General features: G+C 35.5%; 1 protein-coding gene across 5 annotated transcripts in view; it reads left to right on the top strand.

Moving 5' to 3' along the window:
* Nucleotides 1-372: 372 nt before the first annotated feature.
* The window catches only part of ccpg1 (cell cycle progression 1), a 34,611-nt gene continuing 23,504 nt past the window's right edge, over nucleotides 373-11,479 (top strand). For 3 of the 5 annotated variants that reach the window (XM_051869956.1, XM_051869953.1, XM_051869957.1), the window contains exons 1-6: nucleotides 373-521; nucleotides 2,122-2,192; nucleotides 6,600-6,684; nucleotides 7,111-7,199; nucleotides 7,281-7,488; nucleotides 10,586-10,669. In XM_051869956.1, coding sequence (XP_051725916.1) covers nucleotides 2,133-2,192; nucleotides 6,600-6,684; nucleotides 7,111-7,199; nucleotides 7,281-7,488; nucleotides 10,586-10,669 — 526 coding nt within the window. In that variant the 5' untranslated portion in view covers nucleotides 373-521; nucleotides 2,122-2,132. The remainder of the gene's footprint in view (nucleotides 522-2,121; nucleotides 2,193-6,599; nucleotides 6,685-7,110; nucleotides 7,200-7,280; nucleotides 7,489-10,585; nucleotides 10,670-11,479) is intronic. The other 2 variants (XM_051869954.1, XM_051869958.1) reach the window with 2 other exon arrangements.

Raw genomic sequence — 11,479 nt, 5'->3', positions numbered from 1 at the left:
CCGGTGATGACGTTAGAGACTCCGCCGTAAGACATCTAGCCTTTATTATGTATATCTATGATGGAGCCGTCTGCACTCTGATCACTCTCGCGGTACTTTGATGTCATACACCGATCCGTCTGTGCAGCGCTGCTTCAAGTCGAACAAGCCTAACATGTCATTCTAAAATTGAAATTAAATTTAAAATCCGGAATCACTGTTAATCAGATTAAGATAATCAGCAGATACACTTCAAAAAGTCACTCACAGGATAAGTTAGCCCTGTGCTGCCGTAGCTAGAGGGAGTCATGGGAAATGTTGTTTTTAGAGTTCAAGAATGTTAAGACACAACTGAGGGGATGGTTACGTGTAAAACTACAACTCCCATGCACCTTCCTCTCGGCAGCGGCCACCGTGTTTTTGTTCGTGTGATGTGATGTTGATGTTTTGGCTCAGTTGAGAGGCGTGACGTTTAATGGTAGATTTGCAAAGAGGACATTTGACTTCTTCCCTTCTCCCGCTGCAATTTACCTTTAAAACCGGTAAGGACAGCTAATAAGGCACCTAATGCAGTTTAAAGTCACCATAAAGCTATAGCAGGACTGAGAGATTAAAGAGACTCATTCATATTTTGTATTTTTGAGTCAGTGTTTGTCATTTTGTCTGCTCATCTCTAACCTACAACAGTTCAATTCACGTAACGTTAGTGAAACAGATGTTGAGTTTTGGGTGTTGTTTGAATGCAAATATATAACAGTTCTAATTTTACATTATATGAGTCTCCTGCCTCGATTTTATTTGTCTGAATTGTTCTGAACTAAGATGTACTCTAAAATAATCCGCTCACTGTTGTCAAGTATATATATTTATCTTTTTTTTTTTTTTTCCTGCACGGGTTTAACCATAATGTCATACTTCACAGAATCAAAGAACAGTTTTCTGCATCATGCACCATTTACTTCCCATCAATCTGTAACAGGAAGGGGGTTTCAAATTCAATCTTTTAGATGCAACGAACCCCAAGTATTTCAATACTGTGAAAAATGAATATTCTAAATATGTATAAAGTATTATTTGAAAAATATTTATTTTCTATTACGTTACTTCATTGTTATTTTTCTACTCACTATAGTACTGTACTGTTAGATTTATTATTTATTTGGTAACACTCTACAATAAGGTTCATTAGTTAAACATTAGTTCATGTATTAACTAACATGAACTAACCATGAGCAATACATTTGTTACTGTATTTACTTTGTTAACGTTAGTTAATGAAAATACAGTTGTTCAAATGTTTGTTCATTTGTTAGCTCACAGTGCATTAACTAATGTTAACAAGATTTTAATGATGTTGAAATTAACAAAGATTAATAAATGCTGTATAAGTGCAGTTCATTATTAGTTCATGTTAACTAATGTAGTTAACTAATGTTAACTAATGAACCTTAATGTAAAATGTTACCATTTATTTAAATCACCTTAGATTTGTTTTAATCAAATTTTTTATTTTGATTTAAATTATATTTTATTTACTTTAACATTTGGCAAGATAAATAGTTACTGTAATCTTATGTTTATTATTCATTTATTTTTCAAATTTAGTAGTTTTGTTTGGATGATGTTATATATGTGCAATGACACTGTTCTTCTGCTTTTTTGGATGGTTAACAAACCAGAGTGTGCTATTTTTGTTGGCTCTTTCTGAAAAACAAACCAGTGAAACAACCAGATGTTAGTTTTGACTCAGATCTGTGGGTTTTTTAAAGACATAGTTCAACCCAAAAGCCTCATGTCTTTCCAAACCTGCATGATGTTACAGAGTTTTCATTAATTCAAGCATCTCTACTAGTCTTGAAAATGCACTGCCTTATGGGTTCAAAAATGTTTTGCATGAAGTTAAACCAGAATGCATCAGATTTCAGTTTACTCTTAAATCTATGATGAAAAAAAAGCTTCTTTATTTGTGTGTGTAATTCTTCTTATTTATGGAGATCTCTATTTCGTATGGCTTCTGCAAATGCATAATAATCATTTACCATTGACAGGGTCAACCTGACATTTCCATCCCGTAAATGTGCTTTCAGGTAGACATCATTACAGAGGACAACAACATAAGTTATGTTTACTTTTGTTTTCTAGCTGGTTGAGAGATGTCTGAAAGCTCCAGTGACACAGAGTCATCCTGTGGATGGACAGTCATTAGTAATGAGGTGATTAATGTTTTTTTCATTGCTTGGATTGTTACCCATCAGGTTTACCTCTAAGCTGAGTATAAACGCTTTTGGGGAGTTATCCTTTTATGATCCTCTTCTAGGTAAATTGAACAAAGCCTGTCAATAAAACACATACATATTTTGCTCCAAAATCTAAAGAGAAAAAATAAATTATTATTATTATTTTTTGCATAAGGAAAATTTAGCCTATTTTTTGAACCATTATTTATTTTTATTTTTTTTATTGTACTATTATTTTCATTTCCACATTTTCTTATTGATGATACTCATTAGATACTCTTTTGATTTTGGGTTGAAATATGAGCCATGTTTTTTGTAAGTTTCAAATTTTATTTATTTTATATAAATTATACATTTTATACATAATTGAGTGAAACTTAACAGTATTAATGGGTTAGTTCACCCAAAAATGAAAATTCTGTCATTAATTACTTACCCTCATTTCGTTCCACACCTGTAAGACCTTTGTTTATCTTCTGAACAGAAATTAAGATATTTTTGATAAATCCGATGGCTCAGTGAGGCCTGCATCACCAGCAACAACACTCCCTTTTTCAATGCCCATAAAGCTACTAAAAACATATTTAAAACAGTTCATGTGACTAGAGTGGTTCAGCTTTAGTATTATGAAGCGATAAGAATACTTTTTGTGCTCCAAAAATAACAAAATAGCAACTTTATTCCACAATATCTAGTGATGGGTGATTTCAAAACACTGCTTCATGAAGCTTCGAAGCTTTACGAATCATTTGTTTCGAATCAGTGGGCCAGAGCGCCAAAATCCCATGATTTCAGTAAACGAGGCTTCGTTACGTCATAAGTGTTTTGAAACTTCAATAATTCAAGTGACTCTGGCAGTTTGATACGCGCTCCGAATATAGTTCTACATATAATTTCTATATAGTTTTTACAGTTTACAAATTTAAATATATATATGTTTGTATGTATGTATGTATGTATATATAATAAAGTTTTGTAATTTGTGTATATACAGTTGTGGTCAGAATTATTGGCACCCTTGGTAAATATGATCAAAGATGACTATAAAAATAAATCTGCATTGTTTAGAGCAGGGGGGGAATCACATTATGAAATAAATGTTTTTCTTCAAAACACGTTGGCCACAATTATCGGCACCCCTAGAATTTTTTATGAGTAAGATATCTCTGAAGTACATTCCCATTCATATTTACATTTTTTTAGATCATGAACATGAAATTGTCCAGCCATGACTTCCTGTTCCACAGGAGTATAAACATGAGGAAACATAAAGGCCAAATTCCCTTAATCATTCATCACAATGAGTAAAACCAAAGAATATAGTTCTGATGTGCATCAAAAGATTGTTGAGCTTCACAAAATAGAAAGTGGCTGTAAGCAAATAGCTAACGCATTGAAAATCCCCATTTCCACTATCAGGGCAATATTTAAGAAGTTCCAATAAACTAAAGATGTTACAAATCTGCCTGGAAGAGGACATGTGTCTAAATCGTCCTAATGCGCGGTGAGGAGGAAAGTTTGAGTGGCCAAAGACTCTCCAAGGATCACAGCTGGAGAATTGCAGAGATTAGTTGAGTCTTGAGTCTCAGAAAGCCTAAAAAGAAAAAAAGAAAAAAATTATCAATCAGCACCTACATCCCCACAAGTTGTTCGGGAGGGAAAAATCAAGAAAAATTTTTAAAAAATCCTCTGCTCTCATCCAGAAACAATCTCCAGCATATTCAGTTGTCAGACAAGACTGGAACTTAAAACGGGACCAGATGGGTTTGGTGCACACATGGATAAATGTACCCCATGCCCACAGTTAAATATACTTACTGCTGGATCTTTAATGTTGTGAACCTATTTTTCTGTTGGAGGTCCTGGACATCTTGTTCAGATACATGGTATCATGGATTCTATCAAATACCAACAGATAAAAAATCAAAACCTGACCGCTTCTCCTAGAAATCCAATAATTGGCCGTGGTTAGATCTTCCATCAGGACAATGATCCAAAACAAACATCAAAACCAACACAAAAATGTGTCACTGAGCACAAAATGACACACATGGCCATCCCAGTCCCCTGACCTGAACCCTAAAGAAAATGAGTGGAGTGAACTGAAGAGAAGAAGCACCAACATGGAGCTGGGAATCTGAAGGATTTGTAGAGATTCTGCATGAAGGAATGGTCTCTGATCTCTTGTCATCAGGCTTTATAGGTGAAGACTCAGAGCTGTTATCTTGGCAAAAAAGGAGGTTGCAAAAAGTATTGAATAAAAGGGGGCCAATAATTATGGCCAACGTGTTTTGGAGAAAAACATTTATTTCATAATGTGGTTTTCCCCCCACTTTCAATTCTTTTCCTTCAATGAAAGGTTAGATTTTTGCTAATTTAATGAATTAAAGATCAAAAGGATAAACAATGCAGATTTATTTTTACAGTCATCTTTGATCATATTTATCAAAGGTGCCAATAATTCTGACCACAACTGTATATTGTAAATTTTACACCCGCAAGACCTTCATTAATCTTAGGAACACAAATTAAGATATTTTTGTTGACAACTAAACTTGTTGACTAACTGGTTCAGGAAGCTTCGTAGCGTTATAAATCAGCGTGTCGAATCAGTGGTTCGGAGCGCCAAAGTCACGTGATTTCAGCAGTTTGGCGGTTTGAAACCATGATTCGACACGCTGATTCATAATGCTCCGAAGCTTCCTGAAGCAGTATTTTGAAATCGGCCATCACTATATAAGTCGTTATTTTGTTTTTTTTGGCGCACCAAAAATATTCTTGTCGCTTTATAATATTAATATTAAACCACTGTACTCACATGAACTGATTTAAATATGTTTTTAGTACATTAATGGATCTTGAGAGAGGAAATGTCATTGCTGGCTATGCAGACCTCACTGAGCCATCGGATTTCAACAAAAATATATTAATTTGTGTTCCGAAGATTAACGAAGGTTTTACGGGTGTGGAACAGCATGAGGGTGAGTAATAAATGACGTTATTTTAATTTTTGGGTGAACTAACCCTTTAACACACGAGACATTCTCAACCGAGCGACGTATCAATGATTCACCATGGAAACAGACGCTAAGAAAAAGCGCGCCATTCTACTTTCTTCTTTTTTTGTTTAATGGCGATTTACATAACCTACTTAGTGCACATCACCACCTACTGGGTGGTTGTGCAATAATTTTTTAACTATTTTCTATTTAAATATATATTACAAAGTAATTTATTCCTGTGATGGCAAAGCTGAATTTTCAGCATCATTACTCCAGTCTTCAGTGTCACATGATCCTTCAGAAATCATTCTAATATGCTGATTTGCTGCTCAAGAAACATTTCTTATGTTGAAAACAGTTGTATACTTTTTTTTTTCAGGATTCCTTGATGGATAGAAAGTTCAAAAGAACAGCATTTATCTGAAATACAAAGCTTTTGTAACATTATACACTACCGTTGAAAAGTTTGGGGTCAGTAAGAATTTTTATTTTTATTTTTTTGAAAAGAAATTAAAGAAATTAATACTTTTATTCAGCAAGGATGCATTAAATCGATCAAAAGATTTCATTTATAATGTTAGACATGTAAAGACATTTATAATGTTACAAAAGATTATATTTCAGATAAATGCTGTTCTTTTGAACTTTCTATTCATCAAAGAATCCTGAAAAAAATATATATTGTACACAAATATTTTGTACAATTGTACACAATAAATGTTTCTTGAGCAGCAAATCAGCATATTAGAATGATTTCTTAAGGATTGTGACACTGAAGACTGGAATAATGATGCTGAAAATTCAGCTTTGCCAACACAACACATTTTAAAATATTTTAAAACAGAAAACAGTTATTTTAAATTGTAATAATATTTCACAATATTACTGTTTTTACTGTATTTTTAATTAAATAAATGCAGCCTTGGTGAGCAAATGAAACTTCTTTTAAAATCATTAAAAATCTTACAGATCCCAAACTTTTGAGTAGTGTATATATATATATATATATATATATATATATATATACATAGTATATATAACTGTAACTATAGAACAAATTTAGTTACATTAATATAACTATATTAATTATATAATACACATCTGAATACCTCTTAAGCAAACTAACTTAGCAAACAAACAAGTTGCTATGGCCACTTACATACTCTGAAAGTTACCTCCGTTTTTGGAACCGAAAGTTCAGGTTATCCGCTTACTTACTCTTAAACATACCCAGGTATGTCACATAACCTGCTTTCTGGAATACCCCCCTGCTGTTTTTTAATTTCCCCTTTTAGAAGCAATACAATACAGCTGCTTTTTATTTTGTTTATTTAGCAACATAGTGATAGTGATAACCTTGGTGTGTGTGTGTGTGTTACAGGGTTCGGACATTGAGACACTGGGGCCGGATAACGCTGGAGAGTGTGAGGATAGAGCAGTTAGCCGTGCTCTGGACACACCTGACGGTGAGGATGTCACCCTTTATGTCATTCAAAATGATTAAACAGAAAACTATTTATTATGGATGCCCCGATCAAGTTTTTTGTGCCTCGCTCCGATCCAAGTCACTGAATGTTGAGTATCTGCTGATACCGAGTCCCGATCTGATACTTGAATTTTCCTAATCGTTGGAAGCAAAAATCGAATCAATTAAGATTAATCACACAGCCCCACTCGCACGTCAGGAACGCACATTTGATCTTCTTCTTTTCCTCTTAATGGTGAATTTAATGTTTCTATTTGATTACTGCTCATTGTAGAATTTAGTATTATTGGCTGGTATTATTGGCTGTGAGTCAGCACACATGAATGTAATGGATGGAATTCCTATTAACACACATGCTAAACCAGGAGTGGTGAAACAAGTTTGAAATATTTGAACGTGTTTTCAGACAAGCGGGGTGAGGAGAGTTTGGGAGAGACTTCTCTAGACCTCACACTGAGAGAGGAGACAACAACAGGGGCAGCACCTGCCCGAGAGGTGCGAATTAAATCCAAAAATTACCTCTTGGCATTTTCCAGTAAGCCAGCTTAAAGAAGGCGCATTTATGTTTTCTTGCAGGCGGGAGATGATGTGGGTGGAGAAGAACATGTGATTCTTTGCTCCTCCAGTGAGAACTCTGACATCATAACCCTGCCAGACTCTTGTGAGGCGGAGATCGATGCATGGGAGGAGCCTGTTGCCAAGGAGGCAAAGGAAGCAAGAAATGAAAAGTTTTATCTCGGAAGCTCATCGAGCAGCCAGTATACTTTTAGAGAGTCAGAGACAAGTGAGTGGAAACTGTTGCCTTCAGTTCATGTTGGAATGCTTGTGTTTACATGCATATGAATGCCACTGCAATGCCATAATTAGCAGTGGAATTATTAGGGCTGGGATGATACATCGATTCTCAATCGATACAATGAATCTGGATCGATCCTGATATTTTCTCTCTCTAATCGATTCTGAGCTTAGTTTTTAACAGCAGATAGCGCTCTAAGCTAGTTTTTAACCGCACACTCTTAAACGTTCACGAAGAAGACTGCTGGACAGTGCTCAGTGCGTTCGGCTGAGTCATGTAAGTGGTTAAATATACTTGCACCTTGGCTCAGAATGCTTTTATGATTCGAGATTTGTACCTTTTCGGACTTTATGAATGATTATTTTAGGTTTAAGTGGTGTGTGTAAAGGAACTGGAAGCAGGCAGTGTATGAGTGTTTCTAAAGCATGTATAGTAATGCCATCTGCTGTTTAAAAACTAAGCTCAGAATCGATTCGAGAGAGAATCGCAATACATCAGAAAATATCAGAATCGCTCTAGATTCTTCGTATCGCGAATCGAGATTCAATGTATTGTCCCAGCCCTAGGAATTATTATTTTTCTTCACGAGTTAAAGAAAATCATGGTGGAAATTAATTGGTATTGATTAGGGGGCGCCAATCAGGATTTTTGGAGCCGATCACTGATTACTAATCACTAAAAGCAGTATCACCTGATACGATCACCGACACCTAAATAAATAATACTACATGATAAATAGAAGGCTTCAAATAAACCCATGGGTGTTATTTATATGTTTAGCATTAAAATTAAGCGATAATAACAATATATCATGAATTGACAACTCTTTATTTTTTGGCAAGCAACATGTGCAACATTCCATTCCCTCTCTTAGAAGTGATTAGTAACAGCTTAGAGCCTAACAAATATAGATTTAAAAGCATTTAGAAATGTAAACTCTCTAAGTTCATGAGGTAGACTATTCCAAAGCCACGGACCTGCAACAGCAAAGGTCCCCTTTTAACTTTAAATGAGTTCAAGGGACAGAAAGCAATGACTTATTATTTGATCTTAAAGACCTAGGTGCTTGATGAGGAGCAGTAAGCTCAGACACATAAGCAGGAGCCACCCCATGCACTGTGTTAAAAACATACAGCAGAATTTTATGTTATTCTGAAGTCCACTGGTAGCCACCTGAGAGAAGCCAAAATAAGAGAAATAAGATGACGTTTCCAAGCACCCACCAGCAGCCAAGCCGCCACATTCTGATCTAATTGCAAACGTGATATAGTGGTCTGACAGGACCCCACATACAAAACATTTCAATAGTCAAGGCGAGACAGAACGAAGGCAATAACCTTTTCTAAATCTTTTCTCGACAGAAAAGGCTTTAATCGAGCAATAGACCTAATCTGAAAGAAGCGACTTTTTGTCTTTTGTTGTTTGATTTACATTACAGACACAGACAGAAGCAAGTATATTAAGCTGCTCTCACTTAAAGACAGAATGCACGGATCCAGTCTACTGTTACACATATGATTTATTTCCCAACTGTTTTTGTTCACTTAAAGGGATAGTTCACCAAAATTTCTGTCATCATTTACTCACCCGTAAGTTGTTCCAAACCTGTATGAATGTCTTTCTTCTGCTGAACATGAAAGAAGATATTTGTTTGGACTTTTTGAGGGTGAGCAAATGATGACAGAATTTTCATTTTTGGGTGAACTATCCCTTTAATACATAACCAACTGTGTTTACACGAATACTCATGAAACCGGGCATTTTCACATATTTTTGTGTATATTTAACCATTTAGGCGTGAATTTGATGCTCAAAGTTCACTTTGCTGTGAAAGTTCACACACTGTGTGTTCCACTCCTCTCGTAACGTGCACATAGAAAGCCGCATGGAATATCTCTTTCGAGTCTTAAAGTTAATGCAGTTTTAATAACTTTTTATTATTGAGCACGTCCTGCAGTTTAGCAACAGCAGACTGCATTTTATGACAATCACTGATTTAGCTGATTTGGACGTTAGGTTTGGACTTTTAGGGAGGAGCGAAAGCGCACTGCTATGAAGGAAAGAAATGCACGGACAGCCCTAGTTTCTTACTGACACTGCTGTAGAGTTGCTGTCATTGCAGTGTTTTTCATTACAGTGTTCTTTTTATACGCAAGCCGCTTATGATCTGGTGTTTTCAGTGTCTCAGAGCAATAATTTATTATTATTATTATTATTATTATTATTGATATATAATCAGAAATATTTTGGCCAAATTGTTAAAAAAATAATTTCAGTCGCAATTTTAATCAGAAAAATGCACCTCCCCCCCAAATGGTTCAGCCCTACTCAGCCATTTAATGAGACTTGTGTGACAAAACTATACTTCCTTCCATTCTCTTTGGCAGTGCGAGAAAAATATCAAATATGCATCAGTTACACACCTAATGTACATAATTTCCTCCTAATTTTGTTGCACTAAGCATCCTGTATTTGTCAATAAGTGAAAAAGAGAGAAAGTTGCATTGTAATTACGATTTGTGAAGTGTCCGAAGTGTCTTTTAACATCTGTCACCCATCTTGTCACTTGCCATTAGCCTGAAAAAGCTGGGTGAATTCCCAAGCTATTTGGGAATTGTGTTGGGAATTTTTTTTAGAATTTCCTAGAATCATTCCCTGGAATTCCCAGTGAGTAGATCTTCCCATTGTGTCCATGGTATTTATTTTATGGATGCATCTTACAAAGAAATGTTCAGGTCATATTTCACAACCAGAAATTATATATTGCAATACATAAATGTAAATGTTAAAATTTTTGCAAAAAGAAATTTCTACGTATAATTCTTAATAATAAAAATGATGTAATGCTTAATTTCTTAATAATATAATTATAATATAAATATAATTCTTAATTTTAATGAAAATAATGTCACAATGCAACATTTTGTAATGATCCTAAAATAGACCACCCACCCCCCCCTTTTTTTTTTTTTTTTTGCGAAATAGAAAATTATTTTTCGGTCATATATGACACACACATTTTTTTAAACAGTTTTCATGACATTCGCCGTTGTTGAAATGTTCCTCTCTCTCTCCCGAGTGGCAGCAGACTGGTGTTGGAGTAGATGGGGATTTTCCAGGACACTGTGGGAATATGGCAGCCAGCTCCACAGCTCTCTTTCTCTCTCAGGTGCTCTGCCATGGGAGTGTGAGCGTGTTGTGATCAGCATGCTGATAAAGCTCTGAGGACAGCAAGTGTGTTTGTGAGTGAGTTAAGTGATGTGGCAAAAATATGTTCAGCCACATTAACCTGGCTGATGAAACGCCCAGCCAATAGCTGCGAGAAGAGATAACACGTGTAAAGTTTGTGGAAAAAGCCACTGTAATGTGTTTGTTTGACCTACATTGCAGTGTGCTGTCATGTGTCCTAATTCCATTTCTTGAGTTGACTTGACTATGAGCTAATTAGTTGTGTCAGTATTTGTGCTACAGACATAAATTATTCCTCAAATCGTGCATTGTTGTGGAAAGATGTTGTTAATATTCATTAGTGTTTATAGAATCTTGGTTCCTTCTTCCTTCTATATGAAGCATTTCTCTTAATATTGATGGAGTAACAGTTTAAGCATAACAAAAAATACAAAGGAGACATTCACAAAAGCTTTAGGCCTGCAGCTGTACTGCAGTCATGTGCTGGTTTAGTCGATTAGCTCGTTACTGTGGCGTAAACAGGTCCGTTTTCCTGTGCTGCATCATTGCATGTGAGATGTGTTGTGCAAGCATGTGTTTGCTGTGTGTGTGCAGAAATGAGCTACAGGATTCACTGTTCTGCACTTTGCATTAAATTCATACAAATTGCATTGGCATTTGTCAGAAAGCGTGTGTGTGTTGGAGCACAAGTCATGTGCTGGTTTGGTCGATTAGCTTGGTACTGTTGCGTAAACAGGTCCGTTTTCCTGTGCTGCATCATGGCATGTGAGATGTGTTGTGCAAGCATGTG

The sequence above is a fragment of the Ctenopharyngodon idella genome, chromosome 18, assembly GCF_019924925.1.
Source record: "Ctenopharyngodon idella isolate HZGC_01 chromosome 18, HZGC01, whole genome shotgun sequence".
In the NCBI taxonomy this organism is placed as follows: domain Eukaryota; kingdom Metazoa; phylum Chordata; class Actinopteri; order Cypriniformes; family Xenocyprididae; genus Ctenopharyngodon; species Ctenopharyngodon idella.
Note: the sequence above shows the minus strand (reverse complement) of the source record. Positions and strands in the feature narration are given on the sequence as shown.